The sequence below is a fragment of the Pseudonaja textilis genome, chromosome 6, assembly GCF_049901715.1.
Source record: "Pseudonaja textilis isolate UNSWEBS1 chromosome 6, rPseTex1.2, whole genome shotgun sequence".
In the NCBI taxonomy this organism is placed as follows: domain Eukaryota; kingdom Metazoa; phylum Chordata; class Lepidosauria; order Squamata; family Elapidae; genus Pseudonaja; species Pseudonaja textilis.
The window spans coordinates 11,512,512-11,531,590 of NC_141995.1; the positions used below are offsets into that span (position 1 = coordinate 11,512,512).

Below are 19,079 nucleotides of genomic sequence, written 5' to 3' on the forward strand. Positions count from 1 at the left end.
ACGTATACACAGAAAGGGTGGGGACTGTCCACCTTGTCATGCCATTATGAGAAAGGACAGTTGAAGATTGCTGATTTTACAACCATTAAAATTTTGCCATTTTTAACGGGGGGGAGAAAAATGTCTTTTAAAACTCCCCCCCTCTTTTCTCACTCTTTTTCTTAATTTTTCCCCCCTTCTCTCTCTCTCTCTCTTTCTCTCATTTTGTGCAGTAAGCATCATTGGAAGAAGACCAAAGCAGAGCAACTATAAGTTAAATATACACTTGAGCTTAGCTGCATTTACACTATTCTTTTTTTTTTTTTTTAGGAGAAGCAGGCTGAAAGGGACTTTTTTGTTTGCTTAATCAGTATGTGTATTTTGATTTCTCTCTTTCTCTCTCTCTCTCTCTCTCTCTCTCTCTTTTCCTTACCATCCTCAAATTCTTTCACTAATCACCATAGATTTGTCTCCCTACAAACTGCATCATCTTCTGAAGAACGTCGGGTTTCGCAGGCAGGCGGCTAGTCACCTGCAACAACCGAGGGGCCCTGCAGAAGCTTCCAAACTGCTGTCGGTGTCCGATGCCAGGGTCTGGTCTGTGGACATGGAGGAAATGTCATTGACAGATGAGGAGGGAGGGAGGCTGTCGCTGCTGTTCACTGCTGCACCTGTGCTAAGAAAATGAACACCGACGTGATTCAACCTGGAAGCAAGAGAACGCTCGAGGAGAATGGAACTTCATTCTTTTACATTCGTTTTAGAAGAATAAACGCACGTGCCTTGCCAGCCCAGCCCTCCAGTGATGCCTGGCATTTCTCTTTCTAAAGGACGAAAACTAGACCTTTGTGAATCGAGGGAGAGTGACAGATGCTCCTCAGAGGCTCTAAGCCGGATGTGTGTGTCAAACTCGATTTCATCGAGGGCCATGACAGGGTTGTGCCTGACCTCGGGGGGGGGGGCTGAGGTGGGCAGGGCCAGGGTGGGCGTGGCCAGCATGACATCCCTTGTGTCAGGGGGCGCCTGTAGTGGCCCGAGTGCTCTGCCAGCAAAAACAGGTTCCCGAGCTTCATTTCTGGCTACAACTCTTTGCCAGAGAAAATGGAGCTCGAGGAGGGTCACACGAGCTTGATTTTCAGCTGAGATGGCCTCTTAGAAACCTCTGCCAGTGAAAACAGAGCTCCATTTTCACTAGCAGAGGCACTGCGGGCCGGTCTTTCACTATTTCCAGGGCAGCCCCACAGGCCAGATGCCGCCCCTGGGCTTTCAGCTTGACACCTCTGGTCTAAGCTAAACAAAAATGGCCAATTACATTGGCTATGCCACAGGTGGGGAATTATGGCCCCTTTATGACTTGTGAACTTCAACTCCTAGAGTTCCAGAGCCAACATGGCTGGCTCAGGAATTCTGGGAGTTGAAGTCCACAAGCCATAAAAGGGCCATAGATCCCCACCCCCTGGCCTATGCCAAATCCTGATTCACTGGAAGTTTGGATGTTGGAAAAGAAAGGAGGGGTCTTGTCACAGGTTTCCTCAATCCTTAACATTGTTGGTACATGGCCCTCAATGAGGGGGGAAATTAAGTGACCAGAAAGAGGAAGAGACATAAGAGTCCTTGGCCTAATAGCCAAGTTATCACACTTCTGACGACCAATTACACGATGGGGGTAGTGGTGGGGATACCAAGGAGGGAACAAAAGGGATCTGCTTGAGAATTTTGGCTCTAGCAAAATTTATTTGGGAAATGCTACAATTCCCCCCAAAATATCTGGATGGGGGTGGAAGATTTCCTATCATGAACCAAAAAATAGTTGCAATTAATCAATAATTAAATATGGTTAATCAACACCAATGTAATGCAATTAATATGAAGTATGTGATTAATATGTAATTAAAATATTAATTACATTAATTAATGCAACTAATATGTTTATCGCCCAAGAGATTGCAATATTTGATTTGCTTAGAGATGTATGTTGCATCCCTTACTGGATTTCATCAATATTGAATAGAATAAACAGAAAATGCTATGTATTACTTTGGTTTTCCACTGCAATCACAAACTCCTTAAAGTAAACCATGTTCTTTTCAGTTGTCCAGTCTTGTGTTTTCTATCATCCTTGAGAAGTGACCAATATGCATTTATTATTAGGAGCCCTGGTGGCGCAGTGGTTAGAATGCAGTATTGTGGGGAAACTCTGCCCACAGCCTGGAGTTCGATCCTGAAAGTGCTCAAGCCTTCCATCCTTCCATGGTCGGTAAAAGGAGGACCCAGATTGTTGGGGGCAATAGGCCGACTCAGTAAACCATTTAGAGAGGGCTGTAAAGCACTATGAAGTGTTATGTAAGTGCTATTGATATTATTATGTTTCTTTATGGTTTTTATTTTATTTATTATTGCTATTGATTATTAAAGTTACAAGTTGCCAATCTTGCCCAAAGCGACTTTAGGCAGCTCACAGATTAAAATGCACTATCAAACATTAAAACAATAAATATGGATTTTACATTTTAAATTCAATTAATGTAAAGCTAAGCCGGATGGAGAGGGAAGGAGCAAAATGTACACACGGAGGAGGCGGGGTATTCTATACTCCCATTAGCCAAGTGCGTGCACCTCCACTGGGGCTCTAGGCTAGCGGGCACAGACGTGTCTTCAAGGCCTTTTGCAAGTGGTTCTGACCTCAGGGAGGAGACGTTCCAGAGCCAAAGCAGAAAAGGCCCTTCTGCTGGACTCCAAAATTCCTTGTCTGACAAGGGCTGGGCTAATCCCATCGGGGTGAGCTGGTTTCTTAGATTAGGGGAATCAAACGCAATTTTATTGAGGGCCACGTCAGAGTGGTGTTTGACCTGGGGAGGGGTCCGAGGTGGGCATGGCCAGGGTGCAGTGGTGGGATTCAAAAGTTTTTTTACTACTGGTTCTGTGGGCGTGGCTTGGTGGGCGTGGCAGGGGAAGGATACCGTAAAATCTCCAGTCAGAGGTGGGATTGGCCAATTGTTAAAGTGAATCATGCACTAATTAAACAAATCAGGCTTCTCCCAATCGACTTTGCTTGTTGGAAGACAACTGGGAAGTTTACAAATGGTTGATTATATTATCCCAGGACAGCACAACTCTCATAAATACATGTCCCCAAGGTGCTTTTTCTAGAGACCACGAGACTTTCTTGGATTTTGTTGTTGTTTTTTGAAGAGGTTTCGCTTCTCATTCAAGAAGCTTCTTCAGTTCCAGCTGAAGAAGCTTCTCGGCTGAGAAGTGAAATGTCTTCAAAGAAAAACAAAGGAAGTCCAGTGGCCTCTTAAAAAAGCACCTTTGGGACAACTATGACCTGAATTCTGTCATAAATACATATTAACTGCCAAGCACCTGAATTTTGATCATGTGACCATGAGGACGTGGCAACAGTCATAAATATGAATGCCAATTTTTTTCAGTGCCACTGTAATTGTGGACTGTCACTAAAAAAATGGCTTTTAGCAGAGGTGGTGTTCAGACAGTTCTGACAGGTTCTGGAGAACCAGTAGAGGAAATTTTGAGTAGCTCGGAGAACCGGCAAATACCACCTCTGACTGGCCACGCCCCCATCTATTCTCTGCCTCCTGCATCCCAGCTGATTGGCTGGGTCTTCTTTTGTTGCCCTGCACAGGAGAAAGGAGCTGGAAAGCAGGTTAGTAGGGTGGGGAGGTAATGGAGATTTTGCAGTATATCCTTCCCCTGCCACGTCCACCAAGTCACGCCCATAGAATCAGTAGTAAAAAAAATTGAATCCTACCACTGGTTGTAAGTGAAGGACTACTTGCAATTCATTGCAAGGAAATCGGTGAGATATGTTTAAAAGAACAGTCCTCTGTTTATCAGGAAAGAGGAAAATAATGTGTTTTCTTGCCAGCCACAAACAGTAGTTTGGAATAAGGCCGATCCTCCATTTTAAGTGAAAGCTGAGTTTAATTAGTCTGTCTATATTATTTCCCCCTACAAGCACATCCTATCATTGTTCCCCATAAATCACCTAAGAGGCAGGGCTTTCTATGACAAATTTGCCCATGAACCATGATTTATTTTGACATCCGCTCCATCTTCAAGAATGATGATGCTGGGCCACAGCTCAGTAAGCTCTTAAATCAAATTTGTGTATTCCGTCCCTCACTTTTCGGCTCTGTAAGGACTTGTTGAATGGCCTTTCTGACATAAGTGAAACAAATGTGCGGGACTGAAAGGTTTATGCTAATCCAGACATCTACCCTGAAATTCCTTCTGGCTTTTCTGTCCTCAACAACAACATGGTGGAGGGAGATTAGTGAGTCAAAGAAAACGAAAACGGATGTTAATTTTGCATCATGTTTTCCACGATGGGGAACTCTAAAAAAAATAAAAAAATAATTGGTAAGTCTGAATCTTCTACCCATGCCCACAAGCACAGCAAGTTTTGATACTCCTAGCAAATTGCAAAGGCAAAGAAACAAATAAAAGAGATATAACGAACTTCTGGGTACGTCACATGCATAGCACGTAAGTTGAATATTGAGTAGACCTGGCATTAATTGAGAAAAAAACACTGCAGAAATAATTTCTGACATAATAACAGAGAACAAAGAAAAGTATGTGATAAACCTGCAGCTGAAGTGCGGGGGGGAAAAATGAGTGTGGGAATAGACACAAGATACCACGAACCCGTCTGTCAAATCCTTAATGATGGCTAAGGAAGTGACTGCAGAACCTTAATGTTTCACTGAGCACTGAATTAATACATGACCTGGGAAAACTAGCTTCATTCATTCAAAGTTCTGAAAGCAAATAAGTACAGTCTGATATATTGTTATTTAGAAGTAAGCCCCAATTAATTCTGCAGGGCTTATTCCTAGATAAGCGGATTAGCTGAGAGTTAATACAATTCTTTTTTTAACTGAGTTCAGTTAATATAGCTTATCTTCTTCTAGTGCTCTATCTCAGCCTTTCCCAATCTGGGACCCAAATCCTACAACTTCTCAAAATACTAGCTGGGAATTCTGGAATTATGGGTCCATAAACACATCTGCCCAGCCCTACATATTTACAAGGGACCAAGTTGTTCAAGGTTATAAAATTACTTGGAATACATCCTAGCTTCCAATCAAGGGAAATCTACTGTTTTTAGGTACTATTTTTAGATGCTGATGAAGAAAAGATCTGTCTTAAGGTCTGTAACCATATAAAATACTAGCTCAATACGCGTGCTTTGCTACGAAACTATGTGACCGGGCTTAGTTTTTGGTGAGGAAAATAAAGAGGAAAAAATTCTGCCTCTGCCTACCAGCATCCAGTGGTATTCATCGGTCTAGCATCCTGTCACTGTGTAAGAGAGTTGAGGGCTGTTTGGAAACTGAAACAGTATTTGCTATGTGAGCAAGGAGACAGCAAGGAGCCTGGGCGTGGCTTAGCTCAGCTGTTCTGTACTAAAGCTGCTTGCAGCAGTGAAACAAAAACTGAAACTGAAACTCCTCTCCTCTGCTTGTGTTTTGTATTTGGAGCAGAATTCTTTTCACGTGGAGAGGGGGAGTAGAACTCCTTAGCATCAGAGCGTGATAATAATAATATAGGAAATACTAATGCTCTGATGGTCATTTTGAAAAATCCTTTCTTAGCGAGCACCTAGAAGCCAAGAGGAACATACATGCCAAATTTCAAGTTTGTAGGCTTTAGGGTTCTGGAGTTTTTGTGATGATGCATGAGTGGTATTTCGCTTTTATATATATTCTTTTCTTAAGTTTTTGCAGGGGTTTATATGTATGGTATTCAGCTTTGTTCGGGTATTTTCCCACGTCATTATAGTTGTGCTTTTAAAGTTGTAGCAACGTTTCGGCAGAATCTCATCTGCCATCATCAGGCTTCTGTATTGTGTTCATCTGAGATTCTGCCAAAACGTTGCTACAACTTTAAAAACACAACTATAATAACGTGGGAAAATACCCGAACAAAGCTGAATACCATACATGTAAGTACCCACGAAAATTTAAGAAAACAAATATATATGTCATTCACTTGGACTGAGTACCTGAGGGAGAAGGTTGTCCTTTTACTACACCATTTTTAGTCTTTTCTTCGGAATTCATTACTTCCTTGTAGATTAATTCTGCAAGAGATAAAGGAGCTTGTTATAAAGATACTTCATTACTTCCCCATGTTAAAAAGATGTTTTATTATTTCCCCATATTGTTTAAAACCGCTCTTGACAGTGAATAAAAACCTTGTAAACAAGGACACTAAAATGAATAGCCAACTACGTTTTTCCTAGCTATCATCTATCCTAGTCTTGCCCAAGTCGACTGCCTTGAAGAACCAAGGAATTACAGGTCTCCCTTGTCGTACAACAGTTCATTTAATGACACATTAAAGTTACAACGGCATGGGAAAAAAGTGATTTATGACCAATTTTTCACACTGATGACCGTTGCAGTACCCCCATGGTCACGTGATCAAAATTCAGACACTTGGCAACCACCTCATATTTATGACGGTTGCAGTGTCCCAAGGTCACGTGATTCTCTTTTGCGACCTTGTGAGGAGCAAAGTCCGTGGGGGAAGCCAGATTCGCTTAACAACCGGATTACTAACTTATCAACTGCAGCAATTTGCTTAACAACAGTGGCAAGAGAGGTGGTAAAATGGGGAAACGGTCACTTAAAAAATGTCTTGCTCAGGAGCAGAAATTTGGAACTCAATTGTGGTCATAAGTTGGGGACTATCTGTACCTGTCTTTTGGCCTGCAAAACTTCACAGTGATTCTGATGCACTAACAATTTCTTAGAAAGGGCCTCCGATGAGCCTAAGTTTAATTTCCTGGAACCTTGGTTTGATTGTCACAGACTTAGATGGCTTGTTCATTAAATCTGTTAAGGAAATGCCCAACATCTCAAGAAATATTGTTTTTAATATTATACATATTAAATATTATGGCATAAAACCTCCATCCCTACAACAGAACTGGTATTCAGCAGGTTCTGACCAGTTCTGGAGAACCGGTAGTGGAAATTTTGAGTAGTTTGGAGAACCAGCAAATACCACCTCTGACTGGCTGGGCCTGCCCTCATCTCTTCTCTGCCTCCCATTGAGTCCCAGCTGATCGGCTGGGTCGTCTTTTGTTGTCCTGCCCAGGAGAACGGAGCTGGAAAGCAGGTTAATGAGGTGGGGAGGCAATGGGGATATTGCAGTATCCTTCCCCTGCCACGCCCACCAAGCCATGCCCACCAAGCCGCACCACACCCACAGAACCAGTAGTAAAAAAATAATTGAATCCCACCACTGTACCACGCCTGCTGAAACCAATTGGATGAGCAGGGGGACTGTAATTCAGCACCAGCTATTGCATAGTATGATAATTATATAACAAATCCTCGACTTACAACCATTATTAAGCCTGGAATTACTCTCCAGTCTGTACCATACTACCAAGTTGTATGGTAGTTAAGTGGATCACCACATGATGGCCCCATGATTTTGTGACCTTTGTATGATGGTCATTAAGTGAATACCATGGTTGTTAAATGAACATCACAGCCATCAAGCAAATGCAGTGGCCATTAAATGAATCCATTTTATCCAAAGGGTTTTTTTTTTGCTGGAAACCAGAAGGGAATGCCGGAAACCAGCAAAATTGTGGTCAGGTGATTGTGGGATGCTGCAAACATCCATAAATGTGAGCCAATTGCCAAGCGCTCAAAATGCGATCCTATGACCACAGTGGGGCAATGAGGCAGCAGCTGGAACTCAGGAACCAGTTTGTAAGTACCTTTGGGGGGTAGTTGTAACTTCGATCGGTCACTAAGCGAGGACTATCTGTATTGCATCTGAAAACCATTTAGGAATCCAGTGCAGGTTGCATAGTGAACACAATTCTGTCCTACAGTAACTATAGCATTACTAAGGGAGTAATTAGAAATTTAGTAATAAGAAATTCAGCATCTGATGCCTGAATCTATGATCAACTATGCCCAATGGTAGGACTGGTTCTGATTATGACATGACAGCTTTCTTGTGATCACGTGTTTCTTCTGCGAAGACATTAGGCCAACTCATTGTATCTTCCTAAATGTCCCAAATGAAAGTAGAAAAGGCTAAAAAAAAAAAAAAATTGCCAAGTTCGGCGCTCAAACCAACACCCTAACTGCCAACCCGAGTGACTAATATTCCAACACATTCTCAAACTTCTCAAGAATTACTGAACATGCTCCGAGTGCATACTCAATCCCCATGGAGTGCAGGAGGCACCAGGAGGTGGAGAAGCCAAGAGTCAAGGACAGATATCAAGTGCAGAATCAGATCCTATACCTTGTATGGGTTAAAAAATAATTACCTTTCCACTCTTCGATTGTGTGTTCTCTTTCATCCAACTGCTTGTCATAGATCTGTGGAGGTGGCTGTGAATTAAAACATAGAGAGATCAATGGAATAAGTTAAATTGGGGACATAAAACAAAAGTTTTGAACTCAGTTTTAACTTGGGTGCCAAAATAGTTAAGAAATGAAAAGCTCCGCAAACATGAACCAAGCATGATTTGTGCAGTGTGTGGAGGCAACCAAAAAAGCCAACAAAATCCTAAGTTGCATTAACAGAGGGATACAATCAAGACCAAGTGAGGTACTAATACCGCTCTATAAAGCCCTAATAAGACCACACCTAGAGTACTGCATCTAGTTTTGGTCACCACATTATAAAAAATACATTGAGATTCTAGAAAGATTCCAGAGAAGAGTAACCAGGATGATTAGGGGAGTGGAGACTAAAATATATGAGGAATGGTTACAGGAACTGGGCATGGCTAGTCTAGTGAAGAGAAGGACCAGGGGAGACAGGATAGCAGTTTTCCAATATTTGAGGGGCTGCAACAGGGAGGAAGGGGTCAAGGTATTTTCTAAAGCACCTGAAGGCCAGTGGGTGGAAACTGAACAAGGAGAGATTCGACCTGGAAATAAGGAGAAATTTTCTGACAGTGAGAACAATCAACCAATGGAACAGAAATTGCCTTCAGAAGTTGTGAGACCTTCCTCAATGGAGGCTTTCAAGAAGAGATTGGACTGCCATTTGTCAGAAATGGTGTAGGGTCTCCTGCTTGGGCAGAGGGTTGGACTAGATGACCTACAAGGTCCCTTCTAACTCTGTTTATCTATTATCTGACCACAATGACTCATGCAGTTATCATCTTGCATTGGACTACTATAATTTGCTCTATCTGGGACTTGAAGGTTGCTTGGATGTTATAGCTGATGCAAAGTACAGGAAGAAGCTGTTATAGCAGAATAGCACAAATATTGTGTAAACTATACTAGCTGCTGGTTTGCTTCTGGGTCCAATTCAAAATGCTGGCAATTTCCTATAGAATCTTAAGTCTCAGATCCTTGCTATTTGCAAATGCATCTCATTCATCTGGAATTTATTTGCAAGCTGAGAAGGTATACTGAAGACTATGCCCCTTCTTTGACCATCTAATCTAATCTAATCTAATTTAATCTAATCCAATCTAATCTAATCTAATCTGTGCCTCAACCAGATCTAACCCAGCCCTTGAAAACCCAGTCAGAGAGTTCCTTTTGCTCATCTAAAGAGTGAAGCATGCAAGCCAGGCCCAGACAGACGAAAACTTGGGATCGATCCTGTGAAGTCTGATAGCTGATCGTTCCCACGCACTGTTAGAACTATAGCTAGCATTTATTAATGAGTGAGACAGCAGAGAGCGCAAGTCACAGGGCAGTAGGGGAGAAGGGGTGGAACAGAAGAGCCAAACAAAAGAAAAAGAAACGTGAAATCTCATCCAAAATGATGCACTTGTTCTCTCTCTCTCTCTCTCTCTCTCTCTCTCTCTCTCTTTCTTCCTTTGATAGCTCCTCTCTAGGTTTTGACCTCATGGATGGATGGAGGAGAAAATTGGACTGAACTAAATAGGAGGTCACATCAGCTGAGGCACTAAATTGTCCATTCAAGAGGAAGAATATAAAGCAAAGGAAAAGGCTTAAGATCTCTGTAGCCTTTTTTTCTTCTAGAAAATCTGTCTCCAAAAGGAGGAGGAGGAGGAGAAGCAGAGACAGCTTACTGTGAGCCACACTTTAGCCTTTGAAGCAATTTTAGTAGGTTATGTAGCACCTTTAAGTGCAAGTAGATTGCAAGATGAAGAAGCCCATTTCTTGCGTTCACGATGTAAGAAAGATGTTGAGACTTGAGAAAGAGTGCAGAGAAGAGCAACTAAGATGATTAGGAGACTGGAGGCTAAAACATATCAAGAACGGTTGCTGGAACTGGGCAGGTCTAATTTGACGAAAAGAAGGACTAGGGGAGTGACATGATAGTAGTCTTCCAATATCTATGGGGCTGCCCCAAAGAAGAGGGAATCAAGCTATTCTCCAAAGCACCTGAATGCAGGACAAGAAGCAACAGATGGAAACTCATCAAGGAGAGAAGCAACCTAGAACTAAGGAGAAATTTTCTGACAACGAGGACAATTAATCAATGGAACAACTTGCCTCCAGAAATTGTAAATGCACCAATACTGGAAGATTTTAAGAAGAGATTGGATAACCATTGGTCTGAAGTACTGTAGGGTTTCCTGCCTAAGCAGGGGATTGGACTAGAAGACCTACAAGGTCCCTTCCAACTCTGTTATTCTATTCTATAATTTCTATTGCTAAGTAAGGTGATTGCTAAGGGAGTCGTACCCGATTTTATGCCCTTTTTTGTTACAACTTTTCAAATGGTTGTTAAGCACATCACTGGAGTTCTTAAAAATGAATCGTTTTAGCAAGGAGTCACCTTGACAATCAACAGCAATTGTTGTGAAGTCATGCTGGTTGCCAAGCAGCTGAATTTTGACCTGCAGTGGCCATAAGCGTGAGGGCATTCAAGTACTCTCGTAAATTCAAAAGGTTGGTAAAGGAATGACTGTAAGTAGAGAGCTTCTCTGCTAATTTGTAGTTTTCCATCCAAAACTTGGTCCTCGCTTAATTTCATCTCATCTTTTTAAAAATCAGATTGGTCCCAAACATTTTTTTTAATTAAAAACAACACATTATAAAATAATTATATTAATACATGGGCTTGGTTGCTGCTATTGAACTGGCTTGCCCCTTACATCTTCAAACAGATGCTGGTAACCATGGCTACGGTTGCCAAGGAAATTAAAAGGAAAAGCCTTGGGATTGTGTTGACTTCTAGCTTGACCAATTCCCTTCGCCTGGAATTTGAGATCCTCTCACCATTGCAAAGACTAAATGTGTTCATATAATAGGTAATAACATTTTATATACTTTTAATCTGAAAAACAAAGACATCTATAACACCCTCCGTTCTCCAGGGAAACAGGGCATGGGTGTTGCAGAATTTATACTTAGTTGCTTCTCAAGATAAGTAGACATGTTTGTGAGCATCTTCACAGGTTATTTGTTGTAAATAGGGATCAAGTGTCTGTTGTATGTTTGTCAAACAATGGAAAGGTGCCATAGGAGCCATATGGATGGAAGTTCATTTCCCATTATTCAGGATACCGCTTATAAGCGCTATGTGCTTAGAACTCAAAGCATGCACCCACTTCATGGTCTGTTTCTGTTGCTCCCCTCTGGAAGGAGGTTGCAAAGTATTTCTAGCAGGAATTACCAGATTCTGTAACACAGCGGTGTCAAGCTCATGTCATTACAGCGGTGTCACATGACATATCGGGACTTTTTTCCTCCTTTGCTAAACCGGGCGTGGGCATGCCCAGCGCGTGACACATCCGGCCCACAGGCCAGGAGTTTAACAGGCCTGCTGCAACAGCTTTGTTCCCTAGACTATCCGTCTGGTAAACTTGCAAGATTCGTTTCTCTCGCCATGTTACAAGTACAAGGAAAAAAAAACAAAATTGAAAAAGGTCCTACAGCAATCACTATGCAACAGGAATTATTTGAAGAGACAATGGCTGGCCTGAAGCCACCCAGTGCATTTCGTGGCTGAACAAGCATTTAAAATCACAAGGCCTGAATTATAACCACGCACAGCCCTACAGCCCCTGTCTTCTTCATTACTCCTCAAAGAGCATTTTTTGTCAGAAAACAGACTGAAATGAAAATAACCAGTGCATTTTTAAAGGGCTGATACTGATCCTTTAACCCTGCAAGGTATATTCGCCACTATTTGGCTGTGTTGTTTGAACATATTTGTCATACATCTGATTTGATTTTTCCAAAATGGGCGTCTCTCACTAGAGGCTGACACATAAATTAAGGCAATAAGGAGAAAGCAAGTTTCAAGGCTTTACTTATTTCACATTTGGCCACAGGCTCGTAGTATATGCATAGGACAATGTAATGGACTTCATGTTACATATTATTTTATTTGTTAAGTTTATATGCCGCCCATATGACCTTGTTTGTCTAATCACACTTAGTCAAATAAAACTGTTCTGTTCTGTTCTATTCTATTCTATGCTATGCGATGCTATGCTATGCTATGCTATTCTATTATTATATTCTGTTCTGTTCTATTCTGTTCTATGCTATGCTGTCCTATTATTATATTCTGTTCTGTCCTATTCTGTGCTATGCTATGCTGTCCTATTATTATGTTCTGTTCTGTTCTATTCTATTCTATGCTATGCTGTCCTATAATTATGTTCTGTTCTGTTCTATTCTGTTCTATGCTATGCTGTCCTATTATTATATTCTGTTCTGTTCTGTTCTATTCTATGCTATGCTGTGCTATGCTATTCTATTATTATATTCTGTTCTGTTCTGTTCTATTCTATGCTATGCTGTCCTATTATTCTGTTCTGTTCTATTCTATGCTATGCTATGCTATCCTATTATGATGTTCTGTTCTGTTCTATGCTATCCTATCCTATCCTATCCTATCCTGTTATTATGTTCTGTTCTGTTCTGTTCTATGCTATACTATCCTATTATGTTCTGTTCTGTGCTATGCTATGCTATTATTATATTCTGTTCTGTTTTGTTCTGTTCTTCTCTGCTCTGCTCGGTGCTGCTCTATATTTATTCTATTATCAAGCAACTTGGGCAGCTTACGTCATAAAATACCGGTAACAATATAAAAAAACATTATAAACATTGAACATTAAATGTTAAAACATTAAAATTAACAGCAAAATGGATCTAAAAAGGACAAATATGTAAACTGGGTAAAGGTGGGATCTTCTGCTAATCTACTAACTACTGCTTTAATGTATGTTAAAACACTAAAATTAACAACAACTGGGTTTAAAAAGGCCAAGTATGTAAACGGGGTACAGATAGGATCTTCTGCTAATCTACTAATCACTTGGTATTTTTCAAGTTTCGGTTCTTTTCTTGCAGATGTTGCATTGCCCAACTGGGTTACCAAAATATTCCCTTCTATTGGTACCTCCAGAATGATTAGGAAGATCCCCACTAGCTTAAGTCTATTTTAGCATATTTTAAAAATCACATTTGTCACTTAAATGCTACTTAAAATCTTCTTGCACCAGGTATGAGGGTATTGAGGTAAACAAGGGTAACTCATTTTTGCCTTTATAAAAGGGAATAGGAGCAAATCTGATCAGTTGAGAAGTCAGGTTGGCATCTGTTCACAATAGCACACGTTTCAATAATTATTTTCCAAAAGTTCAACTTGTATTCCATGGATATGGAAATAAGTAAGTCACTATTCATTAAAAAAAAGCTCAAAGCAATCTTGACTTTGCATATTAATGCTGAATAATGTTGACAAACGATACCCTGCAAAGCATAAAGAGGGCTGTAAGACCAAATTTAGGAAAACTTCACCTTGTCCAGATCTCAAAAGCTTAAGTTATTTTATAAGATGGCCAAGGTTCCTTGGAGAGCATACACATCCTTGGTAAGTCAAAAGCCAGTCTATTCTTAATGAGCCAGATATGCAAAGGCAGGTTAGAGTTGGCTTGTACTTCCTTACAAATCAGTCTCTAAAGAGAAAACCCTGACTTCCACCTACACGTCAGTCATTCTGAGTAATCATTCATATTAGCCATAGGTTATCACCTGGCATTTAAAGAAAAACCTCCAGAGTCTACATGTTTTAAAACTATTAAAAGTATAAGGGCCTTGTCACCCATCTATTTCTCTACATTGTTATTCTCACTACCTTTTGAACGAGGCATCTTAATTTTACTGCTTTTTTAGAGGCTGTGAAAAGATCGTAAAAATTTAATGGACATATAAAAAGAAATTTTAGCTGGATAAAAGCTCTGCTTCTTAAATGGAATACCAGCTAGCCTACCACCTCTTCACTTACACCATTGGCACTATGAATCCCAAGAAGCTACCTATAGGGGCATTGCCACTAGGTCAAGATCTTGGCACAAAATCAAAGGCATTTGCTCTAATACTGGTTTATATTTTTAATGCTCCTGCCTCCTCTCACTACTATTTATGGCGCTTATTCTGATGGTTTTGTGTCCAAATCAGATACGTTGACACTAAATACTTTAAATCAAACATTTGTCCTTCTGTTTAATTTGCTGCTTCCTTAATGCATTTGAGTTACAGATAACCCTCAATTTGCACCAGAGAATCTCAGTCATTGAGTGAGACAGCCATTAAGTGAGACACTCCATCACTCTTTTCTCTCAATAATCACAATCCTGACACTCCAGATTGCAGTTGTTAAATGATCTCACAGGTCATTAAACAGAGACCCGGAGAAGTAGCACAGGGTGTCTTGTGGGGTGGAGGGAGATAATTAATTCCTGACATATTAAAACTTTTTGAGGCCAAGTCATTGGCTCAAATCAGGGGTGTTACACTCGATTTCATTGAGGATTGTGTGTGACCTTGGGGGGCTGGTGTGGGCATGGCCAGGGTGCATGTGGCCAGCTTGATGTCTCTTGTGTCAGGGGTATCTATGGTGGCCCAAACCCTCTGTCAGTGAAAATGGGCTCCCAAACTCTGTTTTCATCTGCTACGGCCTCCTGCCAGTGAAAATGGAGCTGGGGGGAGGGGCGCACAGGTGGCAGGAGGCCATTGTGGCCGAAAATGGAGCTTGGGCGGATAACATGCAGCCCTTCCGAGCTCCTTTTTCACTGGCAGAGGCACTGCAGGCCAGTCCTTTTCTGTTTCCAGGGTGGATCTATGGGCCAGATCTAAACACCCCGCAGGCCAGATCATGCCTATGGGCCTTGAGTTTGAAACCCCTGGCTCAAATCCTTGATGGTGCACAAGTGCAACTCTCAACACCAGGCAAATCAGGCGATCCAGACATTACGGTAAGCTTAATCTCTCTATACAAGAATCTGAACTAGTAACAGTCAAGGGAAATTAGTGGGAGTTTAGAATAGAAAGGGATTCAAGATTTGCTGGACTTAAATCTCTTGTGAGCATGCCATGTCTCATGACTGATGACTTGTTTGACTCCTGCCTTACGCTCAGCCTGATCATTTCCCACAGGAACATGGAGGAGAAGGATAAAGTACCGGCTGAAAATCCAATTCTTTCCGCTCACACTGACTCCTCTAGTTTTAATAATTTTCCTTCTTCCCAGAAACAGCCATGGAGCAGAGGTTTCTACACAATTCCTAATTTTCCACATGATTCTTTATTTAGCGTAGGGTATGGCCAAGCCAAACAAATTGTTCACCCCAAAAATAAGAAACATGGAGTCAGGCCAAAATTAATAAGTTGCCTCAACATGGTAGAAATTGGATAAACAAGAGCAATGGGGAACCAGCAAAATACTTACAAAATCTAACTTTCCTCAGGCTGAAGATGCCATTTTTCAAAGTCAGACATAATATCTTAGCATCATATTGCAGCAAGGCAGACACTCCAAAATCCCATTAACTAAGCGTACCTGCCTAGGTGGTGACAAGAAAATTGAATCCATTTCTTACATACTATTACACTGCAAATCCCATGGAGATATCAGGTCAGCTTACATTTGACCCTAATAGGTAAATCCTCAGGAAGGTCAGACTATTTCTATGTGAATCAGCTCCTAGAAGATTCAAAATAATTTGTCACTTGCCCGGTAGTCAGATTCTGTGTTGCGATGATGAAAATAAGGCACAACAGGCCACAGGGATAACCTGTTTTATTCACCACTTCAAGTTCATTATGTGTTAATTATCTTTTTTTAGGTGATATGCACTTTTATTTTGTAAGTTGTAATACTTTAGATCTGTACTGCTAATGAATATACAATTATAGTAGTATATGTTACATTTTATTTTATATTTATTATATATATATTATATTTAGTAATGGACCAGCAACATTTAAAAAAATATGCAACACAAAAGTAAAATCAAAGGGGTGAGATTAAATACTAAGATAGCAAGTATACACAAAAGTAAGATTAGAGGTGAGAGTTTTAATAGTAATTCGCATGCACACAAGCATATGTATGTATATATGTATTATATCTTAATGTTTAATCTCATTCCTTTGATTTTATCTTTGTGTTGCACATTTCTAAATGTTGTTGGTCCCTGATCTTATAATCATTATATTACTTATATACTTCAATACTTGGGAGTCGAAATGCCAGACCTTGACAGACAATATCACTTGGTCTTGGTTCCCGAGGACCAAGTGGACATAACTTTGATGCAACTAGAAAATTGTGAATAAAAAAATTAACATCATACTTTGTAAGAAATGTTCTTCACCAACCAAGTTTCAGTGACTCCAACAGAAACAATGGTAAATTAAGTAAGACTTGTTTAGACGTCATTCTAGTTGCACAGCTGTTATCAGAGAGTTCTATTCCAAGTTTATTTTAGCAATTTCTACAATCATCATAGCACCTTGGGGTGAGTATTTGTACAAAAGTTATCTGTCTTCACGGGATTATGCATGCTACATTCATATAAGTAATTGTATCACACCAAATTCCTTCCAGAGTAGCTTGATGACAGATAAGAAGGAAGCTTTAAAGGGCACAGGTGTCACACCAGTATTTCTATTAGCCTGGAAGGATGAACGTCAACCAGTATTTTGATATAGACAAAATTGGATTTTTCCCAGCCTAATTGTTTCTTGGGGAAGGGGAAGATAATGAGTGGAGGCAAAGGAATATCAGAAACTGGGATGGAGGCAAAAGAAAATGGTAAGCTCATCTATCTTGGGTTTTAGGCCCAACCCGGCTTCTTTGACCTTTAGTCCCAGACAGTTATCTCTGAAGGAATGTGGTAGATGAAAAATATTTGAGCTGCGCAAATGCAGGCAAACACTAGCTGGCAGCAAAGAGAAGAGGGCAAGGGATTGAAAATATTTACTGCTCTCTGGTGGGCATGCAGATTTTTGCAGCCCAGCTATAGATTCTGTTGTTGTAGAAGAAGACAATTTGTGAACTATCCTTAATCATCTGTGAACTATCCTTAAATATCACATTTCGATTCTTACTATGTTACAGAGCATCTGATTATGACATCGAACATGTAAACAAGCTAAATTCACTACTAACATGGGAAACATCCTGCCCACATGCTTTTATCTTTCTTGGTGACTTCAATCTACTTCATATTGACTGGACCCTAAACAAATGTACAACTGAACCCATACATGCAACCTTCTACAATGCTATTACAAATCTGGGACTGGAACAACTAGTAATCAACAATGCTAGACTAAACAACTGCCTCGATGTTATCTTCTGCAATAGTTTGAATTTAATTTATGGAATATAAACTAAAGAACCCTTTTCCAACAGTGAACACAATATGATTGACTTTTGTCTCAACATACTCCCACACGAAAATCATCACAATGACGCAATCCCCAATTATAACTTCCAAAAAGGCAACTATGATCTTATAGATAACGATCTCTTATCCCTTGATTGGCAATCTCTATTCACTGGTTGCAATACTGTTGAAGACCATTACAACATATTTTAATTTGGAGTCAAAAGAGTCATCAAACTATATGTACCAACAACAACTCCCAAAACAAACAAAAAAAAACCAGATTACCCATAACAATAAGGAAACTTCAATCCAAAAAGAGATCACTCTGACGGAAAAACATATCTGGTCACGTTGCCAATTTCAAAAGCCGATACAAAAATTTATGCCACCAGATAAACACTGAATGCACCAATTATCACATCAAACAAGAGGAAAACCTTCTACGCACCAATTCCACCCATGCTTTCTACAATTTTGTAAACAACAAACTAAAAGACTCAAGGTCCTCACCCCTGATAAGACCTAATGGTAAAGACTGCAACGACGACATCATTAAAGCCTACATTTTTAATGCATTCTTTGGCTCAGTATTTGTAAACAGCAATGGATCATGCCCAGTATTTTCTAGCCGAACCACAGAAAACTACAATGATCTAATACATATCGATTTCACAGAAGACAATGTTGAAAAAGCACTACGCAATCTAAAACCATCTCTATCTATTGGACCGGACGGAATATGTGCCTACTTCTTAAAAAAGCTATCCACTGCCATAGCCAAACCTCTAAGCATAATCTTTGAAAAATCTTTAAGGACCAGCTCCTTGCCTAACCTATGGTCACAAGCCACGGTCATCCCCATCTTCAGAAAGGGAGACCCCAGCCTAGTTGAAAATTACAGACCAATCTCCTTATGCTGCATCACCTGTAAAGTCATGGAATCAATTATTAACCAATCCATTATCCTCCACTTAGAGACAAACAACCTACTTTCCAATAAACAATTTGGTTTCAGAAAAAAACTATCCTGTAATCTGCAACTCTTACACTGCAAAAACATATGGACTACACAACTCAATCAGGGCAAAGCAATAGACGCAATCTACATAGACTTCGGTAAAGCCTTTGATTCAGTGGTACACGACAAACTACTCCTAAAACTAAAATCTTATGGTATCTCTGGACAACTGCATAACTGGATAGAAGCATTCCTGTCAAACAGAGAACAAATGGACAAAATTGGGAGTGTCCTATCAAATTCTGTACCTGTCAATAGTGGTGTCCCCCAAGGCAATGTTCTAGAACCAACTCTCTTCATACTCTACATAAATGACCTCTGTGATCATATTAAGAGCAACTGTGTTCTCTTTGCTGATGATGTAAAGCTGTTCAATACCACAGACAATACTGCTACCCTTCAAAAAGATCTTGACTATGTATCAGAATGGTCAAACAAATGGCAACT

At 40.4% G+C, this 19,079-nt stretch overlaps 1 protein-coding gene across 5 annotated transcripts in view; it reads right to left on the reverse strand.

Annotated features, from left to right (window-relative positions):
- Positions 1–382: 382 nt before the first annotated feature.
- Positions 383–19,079, reverse strand: part of MAPK10 (mitogen-activated protein kinase 10) — a 217,490-nt gene continuing 198,793 nt past the window's right edge. For 4 of the 5 annotated variants that reach the window (XM_026697825.2, XM_026697824.2, XM_087935861.1 and 1 more), the window contains exons 12-14: positions 8,309–8,372; positions 6,011–6,088; positions 383–650 (exon numbers count right to left, since the gene is read on the reverse strand). In XM_026697825.2, coding sequence (XP_026553610.1) covers positions 508–650; positions 6,011–6,088; positions 8,309–8,372 — 285 coding nt within the window. In that variant the 3' untranslated portion in view covers positions 383–507. Of the gene's footprint in view, positions 656–6,010; positions 6,089–8,308; positions 8,373–19,079 lie in introns of all 5 variants that reach the window. The other variant, XM_087935862.1, reaches the window with a different exon arrangement.